Consider the following 18,364-nt stretch of genomic DNA (forward strand, 5'->3'; position numbering starts at 1 on the left):
CTTTCAAGCTGCGCTGCAGAAGATCTCTTTCTTTCACTGTCCCGCCTTGAGAATATTCACGGTCTGCAATTGGCTGCTGCTCGCTGCTGCTTCGGCAGCGTCGCTGCTCATTTGCATAAAGTTGAGCTTCTTTCAACTTCTACTTGATGCTCCGATCGCTGGCATCGCGCTGCTCGCTGCGGCTCGCTGCTGCCAACGCTCCAGACACCCTTCATAGCAAGCGTACATTGAAAATGAATGGCTGCCGTCCGCTTATGACGCTAATGACGCTTTTGTTGTGAATGCACAGTTAGAGATAGGGGGAGGAGCTCGAACATTGGGAGGGAGCTCGTAGTAAAGCTGCTGCGCCTTCACTTTGAAAGGAGGTGGCTTGGACGTCTGATCAGGATCCTCCTGCGCACCTCCCGTCAGAGGTGTTTCAGGCATGTCCCTGGGGCAGACCAAGACCATGCTGGATATCTCGTCTGGCCTGGGAACACCTTGGGATCTCCCAGGAGGAGCTGGAAAGCGTCTCTTGGGAGAGGGATGTCTGGAGTACTTTGCTTGGCCCTCTGCCCCCGCGACCCGGCCTCGAGTAAGTGGTTGAAAATTGAATGGAAACTGGCGATAGCTGCAGGACGAGCCATTATTATTCAAATTTGGCGCGAACGTTCACTTGGAGATGTTATTTACAGGTTTCAAACAGGTTTACTCTGATACCATGTGAACGCAGCATCAGTGGAACAGTTCAACAGCATCTTTGTACAAATTCTATTTAATGCAATACAACAACTACAAAGTTATAAATGGTGTATTTTAATTTAGTCTTTGTCAGAGAAGTGTGATTCAAATTAATTTTAGTGTTGTTCACCTCCAGCAGACAACACAAACATTTTCACTGACATATAGAATTAAAACACTTCGGCAAACAAGTAGTGCGCCTGGCCAAGTGGTTGAATTTCCATCGGCTTGCACGTGCTCAGGTGCACTACTCCTCATTGCGTGAGACGGTTTATGCGTTAATTTTTCAAATTAGGACACTTCAGTTTCAGTGTTTGTGAAGTGCTGAGCATACGACTGGATAAATGATGACTTGGATTGAACTGCATGAGTTGTGTGAGCGTTTGTAAACACGTGTTTTGATGTAGTTTTGCTGTTGTTAAAGGTGGACCCCTGTGACTTCTATTCATGGAGACATTTCTCGGTTTTATGGATCCTTTATTCCCAGTGGAGGCATGCAAGGCAAAAGAAATTTCCTTCAAGAATTCAAGGTAACGCGGGGTGAGTAACTGATAAACAAATGATCACTCTGAAGGTGACGTATTCCTTTAAAGCCTTCTAGGGCTCGATGTTCGTCCGTCCAGGAAACAAAATGTATTTGTTGTGAAATTCAACTTTTCTGTTGAGTGTTAAAGTCACTGTTCATTCAGGCCTTGTGTTCAACAGCTACTTTATGTTACAGCTTTTATTTTACAACCATATATTTACAGATTTCTGTGACTCATCAGTCATCTCACTGTTATTCACTAAAAAATTAAAAACCAGTTATAACCAAACTGTATCTCACACAAAGTAGAAAATCCTGTCAGCGTGGTTTCTATTGTTAACGTCTGTTAACCTTTTAATGTCCAGTAAATCAATGACACGTACTGTATCCTGTAGACATGACCAACATGTAACAGTCAGACATTTGTTCCCTTGAATAGAAATATAATAATAAATACAAATTAGATTTTAACTGTGTCCTCTGACACGAGAAGCTGTAGACATGTCTGTACACAGTTGTAGATGTTAAATTAACTTAAATAAAATGCCTCCAGTGCTGTTACATTTGCTCCTACATGTTGGAGCAGATAAAACGTTTGGCATTGTTTCATTTAAAATTGTAATAATTTAATATTATTTGAAAAAGCAACTGATGACTGTTAACAAGTAGAACACAGATGCAAGTTACCTTCATAAAAAATGGACCCAAATATACTGAACAAAAACTTAAATGCAACACTTGATTTTGATCCCATTTTTCACAATTTTGAGTTAAAGATCTCAGACCTTTGCATTCCCTAAACAGATATATTGCTCTGACATTTTGGTCACAAATTTGATCAGATTAGTTTATTGGCTTATGAGCTCTTCTTCTTTTACAAGATGGTCTGTCCACCTGACAGGTGTGGCACATCAAGATGCTGAATAAAGAGCATCATAACTACACAGGTGCTCCTTGGGATGGTCACAATAAAAGGATACTGTAAAATGTTTGATCATGACACAATGACACAGATGTCACAAGTTTTGAGGGAGTGTGTTATTGGCATGCTGTCTGCAGCTCTGTTGGTGAGGTTTAGTTTCCTCATGTTTGGTCATGATTTTATCACATACAAGTTCTTTATGGCTCAACATGAACTGAAGACAGTACAACCTATTTCTGAATAAGAGGAATCAAGAAGTGGGAGAGTAAGAGTACTCTGTACTACCAGCAGCCCAAAGGCATCATCAAGGTGTGTCAGTGTTTGGTTAACAGTACAGTGACTCCATGCTGGTTGTTCCTTTGTGTTGTGGTCCATCCAGTGGTCGCTCTGTGCCATAACACCAGGAAGTGGAAGCTTGTTGCTGTTGTTACTGTAGTGCAACGAGCAACTGTCAACTCAGCACTGAGGTTCTTATGGTTTTTACCTGCTGTTAATATTGCACTGAATAACACCAGCACCATTTTGACACAACAACTGATGAACTCTTTAAACCTGTCTTGAAAGGACTGATACAAAAACATATTGATTTTCATGCAGAATTTTGAGCAACAAAAGAAAATAGGAAAACCACACATTTATTGTTAAATTGGAAATGTCTTTAAACAGTCTGTACTGTGTAATCTGCCTGAAGTTTAACTAGATGCTTTTATTGTGAAGCAGCCACAGGAAACACAGTGTGTTTGTCAGGAAATACAACTTATGTATAAACCAGGTTTTTCTGTTCAGTGTTTAATGTTCAAGTCACTGCTTACTCAGGCCCTGTGTTCAACAACTAGTTTATTTTATTCAACAATCACATATTTACAGATTTCTGTGACTCATAAACCATCTCACCAGTGTTCACAAAACACATTAAACTTGTCCAAAGTCACCAGTAATTATCAAACCACTTTCCAGACAAAATAATCAAGTAAAAAAAATCAAAAAGAAACATTTGTTCAAAGTCAAACTGCAGCCTGACATATTTGGCGTCTTTACAAACAGTGATTTCTTCTGTCAGTGAGAGTGAGATGTGAACTATACAGGATTCACAATACATGTTTCTTTGAATAGAAATAAATCAGTACATGAAATAAGTGATTATTTTACTCTGACAGGAGAGATGATCAGAGGTGCAGAGTTTTTACCAAAATAATTATCACCAGGACTGAAGTATGGGAAGAGTTTCTCAGTGAAGGAGCAGCCAGTAAAGGAGTAGATAAGAGCTGCAGCATCTACGTCATAAAAGGAGACCAGACCCTCCTCATAATCCACAAACACCCCCACCTTCTGAGGACGAGACTTCAGAGAGAGACGGACTGGAGGGCCGGCAGCAGCACAGTACTCATTTCCATTTTTCAATAGTATAGCCCAGAAACCATACCTAGGGCTCAGTTTGATTTCTCCCTTCCTGTTGATCGACTCTCTGGCCACTCCTACAAACCATTCAATCTTTCCCTCAACTTGAACCTCAAAGTAAAATCTGCCTGAAGAGAAACTCTGCTTTCCAAAGACACAGACATCATCAGAAAATCTCTCTGGGTTGTCTGGGAGATTTTTCTTCACATTACCATGTTTCACTTGTTTACCATTATCAGACAGAATGAATTTAGGATGTGCTGTATCAGGATCAAGAGTCACATCCACTGCATACTGCTGGACCCTCTTCAGCTCAGACTCAGCAAGCAGGACCTTCATCTCTTTATTGAGTGTCTCCTCCAGCTGAGACACAGCTCTCACCACAGTCCACTCATGTGAAGATGGACGGATGCTGACCTCTGTCCAGTTCTTCAAGAGACGAGGGGCTTTCAGGGACTCGATCCTCTGGAGAAGATGGAGGTGGTCTTCAGGGTGTGAGAGCTGCTTCACCTCAGTGCTTCTCTTTGTCAGCTCAGAGATTTCCTGTTCCAGGTCTTTAATTAAAGCCTCAGCCAGTTTCTGTGTCCTCCTCTGCTTCACCTCTATCATTTTGATGAGCTCATTCAGGCCTCTCTCAACAGACTCCTTCAGAGCAGTAAAGACCTGAACACCTTCTGCTATCTCTCTGTCTGCATCTTCCTTACTGAGGTCGACTGAGTGTTTGATCTTCTTTATCTTCAGTTGTCTCTTCTGGATCATCTGCTGAATTTCAGCCTCTGTCTTCCCCAGCTCAGCCTTCTTTTCTTCATATTCTTCTTTCAGAGGAACAACATGATGATTAGAATCCCTAGACATGCTGACAGGATCGGTCAGGATTTAATGTTAATTGATGTCCTGTGTTCTTCTACACACACTGGATGTTTTAGATGAATGCAAAACAAAAAAACCACTTGATTCATTGGGATCATTGCATCATGACTCCTCCCACCACCAAGATGGCAGCATGTCCTTTGTCTCTGTCATGTGTCTGTTTGTTGTAGTGTTTTTTTAGTGTTTTTAAGGATTTTTACCTAAGGTTTTTGCACTGACGAATGGCCAACTCTCAAAGGTCTGTGGATTGTTTCATGTTTTGTCTGCTTTGGAAGGCTGCTTTGCCTTGTACGCTCTGGCCTGCTCGTTCTGCTTGTGGACTGGTTTGCTAGTCGTGGCTTGCTCTGAGCTTTTTGGAACTGTGAGGTGTGATTGACTTTCTGCCTGGAGCTGCTGTGTCGGGGCTCGAGGTTGGTCCTGGATTATAGCAGCATACAGCAGTTTTTTATACACTGCTTTGGGGCCTGGGATCCACCTCACCCATCCTGCACTGCTTCTGAGGCCTGTTCCATCCACCCTGCTCTGCAGCCTGAAGCCTGCTTCAATACCCTGCTCTGCAGCCTGCGGCCTCTCCATCCACCCTGCTTTGCAGCCTGAGGCCTTTCCATCCACCCTGCTCTGCAGCCTGAAGCCTGCTTCATTAACCTGCTCTGCAGCCTGCGGCCTGCTCCATCCACCCTGCTCTGCGATACACCGCTTCCTGCACGCCATTTTCTCTCCTGGGATTGAACTCTGTGCAGGTACTATGCATTCTCTCTTCATGGTCCTCATCGCTACTGTGACTCTCTTGGACTTTGGGTTAACTACCTACCATGGGGAGTGCACACCAGCTATTGTGCTTTCTCCTCCAATTACTCCAAACCCTGAAACTAATAACTTGCTCAGTGAACGAAGTGAACAAGTGCTGACCCATTCTTATATGGATCCTTTTATTTTTGCACAATGGTTATGTCTTGTTTGCACCTCTGTCTTAGAATCAAACTTCATATTGTCCGATAAGTCTCTTGTCATGTTGCATGCTAGACTACACTCTAAAACAGAAACACCTAGCAACCTTGAAATTACTAGGAAAAGATTTCTGTTGTTTATTTTACTCTTGATTTCTGGTATCCAGCCTAATCCTGGTCCTGGTACCGCTATTTGTAACACACCTGCTGAATTTAAGGATAGGACCGGGCTAGGTTTAATCCATCTGAATATTCGTAGTCTGCCTTCAAAGATTGATATGCTGCATATCTGGGCAAAATCAACTGATGCAGATGTCATTGTTCTGTCTGAAACGTGGCTTAGTAAATCTTATTCTGATAAAGCCATCTCCATTAAAGGGTATAATGTATTTAGGGCCGACCGTCCCAAGAAAGGGGGCGGGGTTGCAATTTATTGTAAAACAAAATTTAATGTAAATGTCCTGCAGTCCAAATCAATTAGTAAACAGTTTGAGTTCTTAGCCATAAATCTTGAAATTTCAAATGAGTTCTTCATCACTGTTGTGGGCTGCTATAGACCCCCATCAGCCACTGCTGAAGTGCTAACTTCTCTGAATCAGCTTTTAGCTGACCTGCACTATAATGAAATAATATTAACCGGTGATCTCAATTGGGATTGGCTAAATTCTAAATCCGATGCCTTCAAAGATTCCTGTGTTTCATTAAATCTTACACAGCTCATTGAAAGCCCCACACACCCCAATTTGAAGTGTCCTGACAAATCATCTTTAATTGACTTGTTTTTGACTAATGCTCCACACAAGTATACTATGTCAGGTGTCTTTGCAAACGATATAAGTGATCACTGTGTGATTGCTGCAGTCAGAAATGCCAAAATTCCAAAATTCAAACCTCGTATTTTGATAAAACGTAATATGAAGGCCTTTGTTGAACAGGGGTTCTTCTATGATTTATATAATACTAACTGGGACCGTATTGAATTAATTGATGATGTAGAGACTGCATGGCAATTCTTCTCTGAAGGTTTCTCTTCCCTGCTTGATAAGCATGCTCCCTTCAGAAAATATAAGGTCAAGGGGAGGGATAATCCCTGGTTCACGTCTGACTTAGCCGATTTACTGCATAATAGAAATCTTGCCTGGGCTAAGGCCAGAAAGACTCAGTCTGAGGCAGATAAACTTATATTTAGGCAACTCAGAAATCGTTTTACCTTTCTTATCAAAAAAGCAAAGTCCAGTTTTTATCTTTCTGCAATAACAAAAAATTTAAACGACCCTAAAAATTTTTGGAAAGTGATCAAATCTGTCTCAGCCACTGATAATCATTGCGAACTCCCATCCTGTATTGTTAATGATACTACTACTGTAACTGACAGGGCTACTATACTTGATAGTTTTAATAATCATTTTTCTGCCTCTGGTTCCCTATTCTCTAGGTCTTCTTCCACGATTGCTATGCCTGCCCTTGATCTTGTGTCTTCTGCCCTAGATGTTGGTAACATGTCTCTAGGCCATATCTCTGCTGGTCAACCTTCCTTTGTTTTTAGGTTGTTCTCAGTGGAAGAGGTCCATAGAGCTATTCTCTCTCTCGACATTTCTAAATCTGCAGGCCCAGACCACTTGGAACCATATTTTTTAAAGCTAGCTGCTGATTTTATTGCCAAACCTCTCCAATATCTTTTTAATCTTTCTATCACTACGAATTGTATTCCTGAAATTTGGAAAGTTGCTTATGTCCTTCCCCTTTTGAAAGGAGGGGACCCTACTTGTTTAAATAATTATCGACCTATCTCCAAGTTGTCCATCCTGTCGAAGGTCCTTGAAGGTCTAGTAAATGACCAGTTGAAGGATTTCCTTCATACTTACAACATTCTTTCCCCATATCAATCCGGCTTCAGGAAGCAACATAGCACAATTACAGCCACCCTCAAACTCACCAATGATACAATAGATTGGCTGGATCATAAGAAATTTTGTACAGCTCTCTTTGTTGACCTCTCTAAGGCCTTCGACACAGTCGATCATTCTATTCTGAAACGACGACTGTTTGACATAGGTTTATCTGAGCAGGCCGTTGGTTGGTTTGATAATTATTTGTCAAATAGAAAACAATGTGTTTATTTTGAAGGCAGCTCATCCACTCTGCTAAATGTTTCTACCGGTGTGCCTCAGGGCTCAGTTCTGGGCCCGATTTTGTTTGTTATTTATGTAAATACATTGGGCAGAAACATCCCAAATGCCAAATTTCATTTTTATGCTGATGACACGGTTATATACTGTTGTGGCTCCACTCTTGCCGAGGCCCTTGGCAACTTACAGATTGCTTTTAACCTTGTGGAAAGTCAGCTCATTGAATTAAGACTTGTCTTAAATGCTGCCAAAACTAAACTGATGATATTTTCCAATGGCAGGGAAGTACCTGTGTCTCCTCCCAGCATTTTGTCATTACAAGGGTGTGAGATTGAACTTTTGTCCTGTTACAAGTATCTCAGCATTTTAATTGATGATCGGCTTTCTTTTAAACCACATGTAGAAAACCTGGTAAAAAAATTAAGACTGAAATTGGGATTATTTTTCCGCCACAGATCTTGTTTTTCTTTTTCTACCAGGTCTGTGGATATTCTCATTTATCCAGGTCAAATCCATTCTGGCAACAATTAAATCGTAGGCAACTGGACTTTGATTTTGTCTAGAAGACGTTTCGCCTCTTATCCAAGCGGCTTCATCAGTTCTCAACGCATCAGTCTGACTAGTCCTCACTAGTCTGACAAACAGTGGAGTAAGACTCAGGTTTTTAACCTCTGCGGAGGTGTACACCCACCACCCTCATAAGACAATACTTCGTTAGTGGAGTTTCACTGGACCATTGTTTGGGTCAGGTGAATCACACTAGTGAACGACGGTCGTTAGGAGTGGGTGGGGCCACTGGTGAGCAACAGTCGTTAAGCATGATGTGTGGTTACCAGTGAACGACTGTCGTTGAGTTTCTTTGAGCCAGGTACAGCAGCAAGGGCCGCATTGTAAATGGGGGATAGGTGGTGTCTCAGGCCACCTCCCCTGTTTAGAGACGGTTTCTCTATTTTAACGTAGATGGATTCTTTCACCCCTCTTTCGAACCATCTGTCCTCTCTGTCCAAGATTTTCACATTGCTGTCCTCAAAGGAGTGAGCCTTCTCCTTTAGATGTAAATAAACAGCAGAAACTGGACCTGAGGAGTTTGCCCTTCTGTGTTGAGCCATGCGCTTGTTTAATGGTTGTTTGGTTTCACCAATGTATGAGTCCTTGCATTCCTCACTGCATTGGACAGCATATACCAAGTTGCTTTTCTGAGTGTGTGGTACCCTGTCTTTGGGGTGTACTGTGGAGGTGTACACCCACCACCCTCATAAGACAATACTTCGTTAGTGGAGTTTCACTAGACCATTGTTTGGGTCAGGTGAGTCACACTAGTGAACGACGGTTGTTAGGAGTGGGTGGGGCCACTGGTGAGCAACAGTCGTTAGGCATGATGTGTGGTTACCAGTGAACAACTGTCGTTGAGTTTCTTTGAGCCACTTGAGGTTAGTTTCGGGCAGTCTTTGTTGTTCAATCTCTTAGGTACAGCAGCAAGGGCCGCATTGTAAATGGGGGATAGGTGGTGTCTCAGGCCTTTTTCTACCAGGAAAAAGTTGGTTGCTGCCACCTTCCTCCCTGTACTTGATTATGGCGACCTCTTATATATGTATGCCCCTGCAAATTGTCTGCGTTCTCTGGACACCGTGTATCATGGTGCCTTAAGGTTTGTCACTGGATGTAAAGCCCTCACTCACCATTGCACTTTATATGCTTGAGTTGAGTGGCCATCTCTGGCAGCACGCTGCCTTATACATTGGCATATTTTTATTTATAAAGCCATCTTGGGTCTGCTCCCCCAATATTTATGTAATTATTTCTCTAAATCCCAAAGCAATTACCGCTTGCGTTCTAACGAGTTTTATGTATTAAACGTGCCCAAAGTTAATTCTGAATTTGGTAAGCACTGCTTTAAGTACGCTGCACCTGCTGCTTGGAATGCACTGCAGAAAACTCTAAAGTTAAAGGAGCTCATCAACCTTGGATCTTTGAAAACTCGTGTGAGAGAAATTGGAGCAGCTTCATACCGCACTTGTTCTTGTTTTAATGTGAATCCGGAGTTTTAGTCCTGTTGCTTCTATTCTGTAATGTATTTTATCTCTGTTGCTGTGTGTCTTATAATTGTTGCAACTTTTCTATGCTGCTGTCTTGGCCAGGCTTCCCTTGAAAAAGAGATCATTGTGTCTCAACGGGACCGACCTGGTTAAATAAAGGCAATAAATAATGTGTCTTGTGGTCTAAAACAGTGCAGAGCATGCAGACACATGTCTGGTCGGTCTTACAGAACAGCTCCAGAGGTTTATCGTGCTTCGTACACATCCTGTCTTCCAGGTTCTCCACAGGGTCGATCAGCTGATGTCTTTTCAGACGTGAAGCTGTCAGATGAGGCTCCAGGTGAGTCTCACAGTAGGAGGCCAGACACACCAGGCAGGACTTCAGGGCCTTCAGTTTGGTTCCAGTGCAGACGTCACAGGGAAATTCTCCTGGTTTGGCAGCTTGTTGCTGTGAGCTGCTGCTGCTGGCTTTCTGTTGAGCTGACTGTCTGAACTGAGCGACCATCTCAGTTAGCAAAGTGTTAACCCTCAAATCAGGTCTTATGGTAAAAGTCTCTTTACATAAGGGACACTGGCACCTGTAGCTTGTATCCCAGTGTTTAGTGATGCAGTTTTTGCAGAAGTTGTGTCCACATGGTGTGCTGACAGGATCAGTGAACACATCCAGACAGATGCAGCACAGAAACTGATCTTCAGATGGCAGATAGTTTGCAGCAGCCATATCTACATATGTAGTGGGAAAGAAAAAAACATACAAACACTCATTTTACAGTTTTAATAATTTGTTTCAACTGACAGGAATGTTATTACTGTTCCTTTAAGTTTAACATATGATATTGGGTAATGTAGCATTTAATCATACATGCTGTGTTTTGACCTGCACTGAGCTGTGAGCAACTGCAATCACTTAAGTCGTGCTGACGAACTCACCAAACTGGTAAAACAGCACAGAATATGTTCACATCTTGTTGTGTAGATCAGTTTATATTTAAGCAAAGCATCACACTTCCTCCAGCTGCTTCACATTAAAAGCCTCCTGCTGGTTCTCTGTTAGAGGCTTTTATTGTGAAACAACTAGAGGAAGTACAGAAAGCAGTATGTAGGAAGTGATCAGTTAAAGTGACCTAGTGATGGGATTTCTCGTTCACTTTGAAGAGCCGGTTCAAAGATGCCGTTAGTTCGTTCGTTGTTGTTTTTTGTTTTGTTTTTGTTGTGTGTGTGAGGGGGGTTGATAGTGGGTTCAACGACGAATCGCATTGCTGATTTATCGCATCACGTGATCTGGATATTGTAACATGGACCCAGAATAGACTCCGCAGATATAAAGTTTGGTGTAGCCATAGCAACGCCCTTTATAAACAACAAGCCTGTCAATACAAGCAAGTGTTAGCAGATAGTGGGTTAAGTTCCTACTAGGGATGTGATGTTCGCGAACGAGCCGAGTCTTTGAACCGACTCTTTGAAGTGAACAAGTGAGCAGCTGCACTGTCTTTCTCCCTCACTAACTAGTCTCTCTCAAATGAATCTGGATCAAATAATCTGAAATTAATGGATACAGAGTAAATGAAAGCAAAAAACAAAGAAATTAGGAACTGGCTCGTTCACTTCAAAGAGCCAGTTCAAAGACTCGGTCGTCACATCACTACCTGACACACAGAGACTGTTTAAAGCTGTCAAAGTGAGCTACTGTACAGTGGGTCTGTGGACAAACAGCCACAGTTATATTGTTATCCGTTTCATAAGTATGAAGAGAAAAGAGTGGAACTTGCTGTCTGAGTGTAGCTGAAGTTTAGTGTTAGTCCTGGTTGTTGAAAGTGTAAATATGATCAGCTGTACTCACCAGTGTTGGGCAGAGACTCTGCTGTGTTGTTGACAAAGACCTGATGAAGTCAGTGTGAATTTTCTTTTAGAGAGAAACAGAGACTTGTCTCGACTGCAGCGTGGCTCACACTCTGACTAACTTTACTTTCATTTCTGGAGTGTGACGTTGCAGCTCTCCTCTTTCCAGTGTTGCTCCGCCTCTCACTGCAGCTCTGTTGGTCAGGTTTTGTTTCCTCCCTCTGATTTACACAGTTATTGGGAAGCACCAGGGTTTTCTCTGGATAATATGGAGCAAAGGTGGAGCTGTGCCTGACAGGTGGGAGGAGTGAGGTGTGTGAGAAGGTGCTGCTTAACTTTAATTATGTGTGTGTGAACTTTAAGGTGCCTCAGCTTTATTTTAACCAGAAGAGTTTAGTTTATTGGACACAAAGACGGAGACATCACACATTTCTGCAACATGTCAACGATAACACAGTAACTTCTCAGACTTATTTTTATTGTGGTTCTTCGTACGACATATTACCATCAGCTCAAACAACAAATACAACATGTGTCATCACCAAGAAAGATCACTCTGAATCAGAACTTCTAAAACCAGAAACAAAAGTTTGCAGAAACGAATGTGTTACCTATGTAATAAGATACATATACAGACCCTTTCCAAAAAATTAGAATATCATGGAAAAGTTGTTTCATTTCCATAATTCCATTCAAAAAGTTAAACTTTCATAGATTATAGATTCAGGGCCCACAATTTAAACAATTTCAAGTATTTATTTGTTTATTTTTACATAATTTGGGCTTCCAGCTCATAAAACCCACGAAAACAGGCTGTCTGGCTGTTCACAGAGTGCTGTGTCCAAGCATATCAACGGAAAGTCTAGTGGAAGGGCAAAATGTGGCAGGAGAAGATGCACCAGCAAAAGAGATGACCGTGGGCTTCAGCAGATTATCAAACAGAGAAGATTCAAGAATCTGGCAGAGATCCAGAAAGAGTGGAATGAGGCGGGAGTCACAGCTTCAAAAACCACCACATTCAGACGCATCCAGGAGATGGGCTACAACTGTCGGGTTCCTCGGGTCAAGCCACTTCTGAGCCTGAGCCAACGTAGGAAGCGTCTCAACTGGGCCAAGGAGAAGAAGGACTGGACTGTTGGCCAATGGTCCAAGGTCCTCTTTTCCAATGAAAGTAAAGTGTGCCTTTCATTCGGGAATCAAGGTCCAAGGGTTTGGAGGAAGACGGGTGAGGAACAGAACCCAAGCTGCTTGAGGTCCAGTGTGAAATATCCACAGTCAGTCATGATTTGGGGTGCAATGTCCGGTGCAGGTGTTGGTAAACTCTGCTTTCTTAAATCCAAGGTCACCGCAACAGTCTACCAGAATGTTTTAGAGGACTTCATGATTCCTTCTGCTGAGGATCTGTATGGAGATGCAGATTTCATCTTCCAGCAGGACCTGGCCCCTGCCCACACCGCCAGAAGCACCAAAACCTGGTTTGATGCCCATGCCATCACAGTGCTTAACTGGCCAGCCAACTCGCCGGACCTAAACCCCATTGAGAATCTATGGGGTATTATCAAGAGGAAAATGAGGGACACCAGACCCAAAAACAAAGAAGGGCTGACAGCAAGCATCAAGGAAATCTGGGCTTCCATAACTCCCAGGCAATGCCACAGGCTGATTGCCTCAATGCCATGGCGCATCGAGGCAGTGATTAAGGCAAAGGGATTCCCAACCAAGTATTGAAGATTGACATATCGTTTTGAAAGTACCATATTTTGATTGATTTGATGTGATCCTAATTTCTTTCTTTTTTTCTGCAAAAACTGAGAAGTAAATGGTGATTTCTTCACAGTATTCTAATTTTTTGAATTCCTGTTTTTGTGGGTTTTATGAGCTGGAAGCCCAAATTATGTAAAAATAAACAAGTAAATACTTGAAATCGTTTAAATTGTGGGCTCTGAATCTATAATCTATGAAAGTTTAACTTTTTGAATGGAATTATGGAAATGAAACAACTTTTCCATGATATTCTAATTTTTTGGAAAGGGTCTGTAATAGGAATAATCTTAATGAAGTAGAAATCAATCGCAAGTCTGTAGAAAATCACATATAAACTACAGTTTTCAAACTAAATGTTTCTTTGAATAAAAATAAATCAATACATAAAATAAGAGAAGTGATTATTTTACTCTGACAGGAGAGATGATCAGAGGTGCAGAGTTTTTACCACCATCATTATTACAGGGACTGAAGAATGGGAAGAGTTTCTCAGTGAAGGAGCAGCCAGTAAAGGAGTAGATAAGAGCTGCAGCATCTACGTCATGAAAGGAGACCAGACCCTCCTCATAATCCACAAACACCCCCACCTTCTGAGGACGAGACTTCAGAGAGAGACGGACTGGAGGGCCAGCAAGAGCTTTGTACTCATTTCCATTTCTCATACATACAGTCCAGTAACCACACTGAGGGCTCATTCTGATGTTTTTCTTCCTGTTGATCGACTCTCTGGCCACTCCTAAATCCCAGTTAGTCTTTCCTTTAACTTGAACCTCAAAGTAAAATCTGCCTGAAGAGAAACTCTGCTTTGCTAAAACAAAAAAACAGCAAGAAAATCTCTCTGGGTTGTCTGGGACAATTTTCTTCACATCACCATGAGTCACTTGTTTCCCATCATCAGACAGGACAAGTTTAGGATATGCTGTATCAGGATCAAGAGTCACATCCACTGCATACTGCTGGACCCTCTTCAGCTCAGACTCAGCGACCAGCTTCTTCATCTGTTCACTGAGTGTCTCCTCCAGCTGAGACACAGCTCTCACCACAGTCCCCTCATCATGGACAGATGCTGACCTCTGTCCAGTCCTTGATGATCGGTGGGCTTTTAGGGACTGGACACACTGTTCAAGGCTGAGGTGGTCTTCAGAGGGTGAAAGCTGCTTCACCTCAGTCTTTATCTTCTTCAGATCAGAAATTTCCTGTTCCAGCTCACTGATGAAAGATTGAGCTTTTCTTTTTGTTGTGTCCTGCTTCACTTTGATTGTGTCAGTAAAACTAGCCTGGCCTCTCTCAACACACTCCTTCAGAGCAGTGAAGACCTTAACACCTTCTGCTATCTCTCTGTCTGCATCTTGTTTACTGAGTTTGACTGAGAGTTTCATCTCCTGAATCTTCAGTTGTCTCTTCTGGATCATCTGCTGAATTTCAGCCTCCAGCTCAGCCTTCTTTTCTTCATATTCTTCTTTCAGAGGAACAACATCATGTGTCTTCTGGCCTGAAACAGAGCAGAGCATGCAGACACATGTCTGGTGTCAGTGGGTTCTCCTGTCTTTACTTAAGCTCAGTTATAATGGAGTCATGATGTCTCAAAAGAAAATAAAACATACACTTCAACCTTTAAATCTAAACTCTGTCTCTCAGGGCTTCAGACAATACAGCAGCTTTACCTTCGCTCTGAGAGGAGGAAGTTCGTCTGTTCTCTGAAGTCTCTCCATCATCACTGACATCCACTGACACTATGTGAGACAGGTTATGTGTTGTTGTTTGGTGAATATAAGTGTCTGTACAAAGAGCCTGTTCCTCTACAAGTATTGTGTTGCTCATGTCAACTCACTGTTTTTGCCTGAAAATACAAAATAAAAAGGTGTGACTGACCTCGTGGTCCTGAGCTGGTGTCTGACAGACTCTGCACCAGATCATTCCTGTTGATCTTCTCTAAGACCTTCTTGGTCACATTCAGAGCTCCATCAGGTTTATAGCTGCTCACCATCACATTCACTGTGTCCCATCTTTTTGCTTTCTCCAGTTTGGACACTTTGATGGCTTGGTAGCCTTCCAGGATGTCAGGCTGCTGCAGGTACCATTTGAAGGTCTTAAATTCATCTTCTCTCAGATCCTCCAGAGCGTTCAAAAGGTCCTCTGCCGTCATCATGGCTTCCTGCTAAAATCAGAGCATTTTGTCAACTGAAGGAAAACTGTCACACAGATGTGTCACAGCAGCATCACTTCGTCCTGACCCGCCTTCATGAAAAACCAGCTAGCAATAGTGTTTACCCTGAGCCTCGTCATTGTTTGCCAGAGTTATGAAACTAAACCACTATTAAAACATCTCACTACAGTGAGTCTAACTCAGGCAGTCAACCACCATTAAGCTTTACAACAAGTAAGCTAGTCTGGTGTATAATCACATCATCTCCCTCCAACTCTGCCAGATTCGTTTTCACCAACTGCCCAGTGTGAGCAGAGACAGACACTGAATGGATGTCTTTTTAAACCAAAACTCAACTTGAAATATTGTTTTCATCTCCCACACTGCAGCAATAATAACTGGTTTAAACAAATCTGACATATGGTTTCATTCTGCTTTAACATGCTGTCTGCAAAGAGTGGAGAGGAGAGGAGAGGAGAGGAGAGGACTACTTTGTAATTTGGAGGGTCATAAGGACAGAGGGATGTCGTATGCTGTAAAGCCCTGTGAGGCAAATTGTGATTTGTGATATTGGGCTTTATAAATAAAATTAATTGAATTGAATTGATAGATTGTTGTTTTATTATTTCATTAATTCAGAGAACAGCATTTTTAAATTCAGTGTAAAGATTTGTTGATTGTGACAGTTATTTACTTTATAGAGCACGACAACGTGCAGAGTGTGTCATTGTTTTCTTTGTTTTTGGATGTTATAAATAAATGATGATTGTAGAAAGTGAATGTGTAGCAGCTGCGAGGTGCATGTAGTGTAGAGACTGAGACAACTCATATGTCAGACAGACATTTCTCCTGCTCAAGAAACCCTCTGGTGCTGGCGGATAGAAACCTCCCAGCAGGGTGCACTCTGCATGTGTAAACTGTTGTGTGTTTTGTTTTGTTTTGTTTGTTAATTTGTTTGTTTACACCAGCCCTTTAAGCATCCAAAAACACAAGCTAAGGGTATTCCCTTTTTTCCACTTGAGCACCTTCTCTGCAAAATGTCTGTGCACGGCACTGGTAAATGTTGAAGCAAAACGCTAATGAATGAAAACCACACGTATAAAGAGCTGACGTCTGTCACGTGTTTCGTTAGCTTCTCTTCCTTCAAAGTCCCCTAGAACACTAACATTACAATTATTAACACCATCACTAACGTCGGGTATATTTTACCCGATATACCGGATAAAATGTACTTCTCATCCCTTCTTATATTCCTCCTTATACAACGTCTCATAAAACGAAAAAAAGGTATCATGGGGGGACCCTATAAAAAGGCTCTAAAATTAGTGAAAAATTAGGGAATCGTTAAAGAAAGATTCCTAAAAAAATAAATAAATAATGGAGCTGGGAACTTGTTCTTTGGTCCACATGTTCCTGGGACATGTGAGCCTTGTCTAGTGAAGGCACAGTCTCCCAGCATCACTGACAACTGTGGGAGAGATAAACAAAGAATGGCTTTTTTTTTAGAAGGGAAAAATGAGTATAACATTTTTTTGACCATATGAATTCTCTTGGAAATTACCACTAAGTGATATTTATTCATAACCATTACACTCAATAAGAATAACATACAAATTCCAGGACCATTCTAAATACCGTGTACCTTACATACAGTCGGTACAGGCAGGGCAGTAGTGGCGATGACACACACCTGGAGCTGCCATTTGTCTGGTGGTAGGCCTACTGGAATCATGATGTTATATTTCTTTTCTCTGATGACGTGAAGTGCTAGGCTCAATGCCATCACTATCATCCTCCTCACCATCATCATCACCACTCAGTTCTGGTTTGTCGTCTTTATCACTGTCACTGTCACACATCAGTTCTGCTTCCACATCATCAACATCTTCATCAATGCTCTCCCTGAACAGAAGCTCTTCTTTTTCTTTCTGGGACATGTATTTCACTGGTTTTCCAGACATTTTTTTTCTCTATGACTGCGACAAATTTACCTGTAGCTAGCTAGACAACGTAGCTTTCATATCAAAGAAGAAATATAGTTAATGATTACCAACATAAAGGAAACTTAGCTGTGTTTTACTCACTTGTTGGCATGATAATTAATACACAAACACTAACTTCAGCTAAAATCCACCCAAAAAATATTTTACTCTCAAACACTAACGTCGGGTGAAAATCACCTGAACACCTGCCTGTTGAAATAAACAGGTATGTGAGCAGGGAAACACGCCTACCTTCAATGACCTTCAACACGATTAACATCTCTTAACATGAATAAAGCAGAGGACAAAGAAGAGTCAGTCAATCAGCTTCCTGTTTGTCACTCTGTACAATGGATGAAAAAGAACCAGACTGAGCAACATCATGTTATACTGTTAAAACACAAGTGAACAGAAATCACAGAAAACATGATCAGCTGTACTCACCAGTGTTCAGCAGAGACTGCGCTGTGTTGTTGTTGAAATGTGTCTTTGGGGTAGAAACAGATTCGTCTCGACTGCTTGAACTCCACAGCGACGCTTACAAACGTGTAGTTTCATGTAAGGAGTATGACGTTGAAATGTTACGTTAGTTCAAGATGAACTGCGCCCCGCCTGGAAAGTAGACGAGAGCAGGCGGCCGCAGCGGGGGCGGTGACAAAAAGCTGCAGCAGCAGCCTTCAGTCCGTACAGGAAGTCACAGACACACTCACATCCTGTCTGGAATGATGTCAGTTCATTAAAAAAGTGATCAGACCCATATATCAGTTTGTTCTCAGTCTCCAGTTGTTTTAATTATGATAGATACATTTATTAAAATGCTTTACAGGTGATCTGTAGTTTATGTTTATGGTTTATCCTCCATTTGATATGAATTCTCCTGTAAATCAGCATCATATCAGTTTGACCTGTCCCCTCAACTACACAGGCTGAATAAACTGTGTTTGACTATAAGGTTCATATTTTATACAAGACAACAGCTTTCATTAAAGATCAGTCAGATACAGTCAGGGCTTCACATCTGATGTTAGTTTGAGAATCCTCACATCCCTCTGACCACAAGTCTCTGTGTTGCTAAATACTTCAAT

At 41.9% G+C, this 18,364-nt stretch overlaps 2 protein-coding genes across 6 annotated transcripts; both read right to left on the minus strand.

Annotated features, from left to right (window-relative positions):
* Window positions 1–2,990: 2,990 nt before the first annotated feature.
* On the minus strand, window positions 2,991–11,628 carry LOC144462532 (E3 ubiquitin-protein ligase TRIM21-like). Its single transcript, XM_078166557.1, has 3 exons — window positions 11,389–11,628; window positions 9,714–10,271; window positions 2,991–4,396 (listed from the first exon to the last, which is right to left on the minus strand). The coding sequence occupies exons 2-3, from the start codon at window positions 10,267–10,269 to the stop codon at window positions 3,309–3,311; spliced, it is 1,644 nt and encodes a 547-aa protein (XP_078022683.1). The 5' UTR covers window positions 10,270–10,271; window positions 11,389–11,628; the 3' UTR covers window positions 2,991–3,308.
* A 220-nt stretch (window positions 11,629–11,848) lies between these two features.
* On the minus strand, window positions 11,849–17,976 carry LOC144462531 (E3 ubiquitin-protein ligase TRIM21-like). Of its 5 annotated transcripts, none has more exons than XM_078166550.1 (5): window positions 17,724–17,975; window positions 17,532–17,622; window positions 15,024–15,306; window positions 14,816–14,884; window positions 11,849–14,643 (listed from the first exon to the last, which is right to left on the minus strand). In XM_078166550.1, exons 3-5 carry the CDS (start codon window positions 15,298–15,300, stop codon window positions 13,553–13,555), a joined length of 1,437 nt encoding a protein of 478 aa, XP_078022676.1. In that variant the 5' UTR covers window positions 15,301–15,306; window positions 17,532–17,622; window positions 17,724–17,975; the 3' UTR covers window positions 11,849–13,552. The 5 variants fall into 5 exon arrangements, with proteins under 5 accessions (XP_078022676.1, XP_078022675.1, XP_078022678.1 ...); XM_078166549.1 differs by having other exon boundaries at window positions 15,024–15,309; XM_078166552.1 differs by lacking the exon at window positions 17,532–17,622 and having other exon boundaries at window positions 15,024–15,309; window positions 17,724–17,976.
* Between the last annotated feature and the right edge of the window lie 388 nt (window positions 17,977–18,364).

This window comes from Epinephelus lanceolatus, chromosome 3 (assembly GCF_041903045.1).
Source record: "Epinephelus lanceolatus isolate andai-2023 chromosome 3, ASM4190304v1, whole genome shotgun sequence".
NCBI classification, from domain to species: domain Eukaryota; kingdom Metazoa; phylum Chordata; class Actinopteri; order Perciformes; family Serranidae; genus Epinephelus; species Epinephelus lanceolatus.

Excerpts from the sequence above, each read along its gene's own strand:
- LOC144462531 (XM_078166552.1), bottom strand. The coding sequence starts at position 15,300 with ATGATGACGGCAGAGGACCTTTTGAACGCTCTGGAGGATCTGAGAGAA. Across the intron at positions 14,885-15,023 it reads CACCAGCTCAGGACCACGAG|TGTCAGTGGATGTCAGTGAT; the intron begins GTCAGTCACACC and ends TGTCTCACATAG. Across the intron at positions 14,644-14,815 it reads TTCCTCCTCTCAGAGCGAAG|GCCAGAAGACACATGATGTT; the intron begins GTAAAGCTGCTG and ends GCTCTGTTTCAG.
- LOC144462532 (XM_078166557.1), bottom strand. The coding sequence starts at position 10,269 with ATGGCTGCTGCAAACTATCTGCCATCTGAAGATCAGTTTCTGTGCTGC. Across the intron at positions 4,397-9,713 it reads AGACCACAAGACACATTATT|TTGTTCCTCTGAAAGAAGAA; the intron begins TATTGCCTTTAT and ends CTAATCATCATG.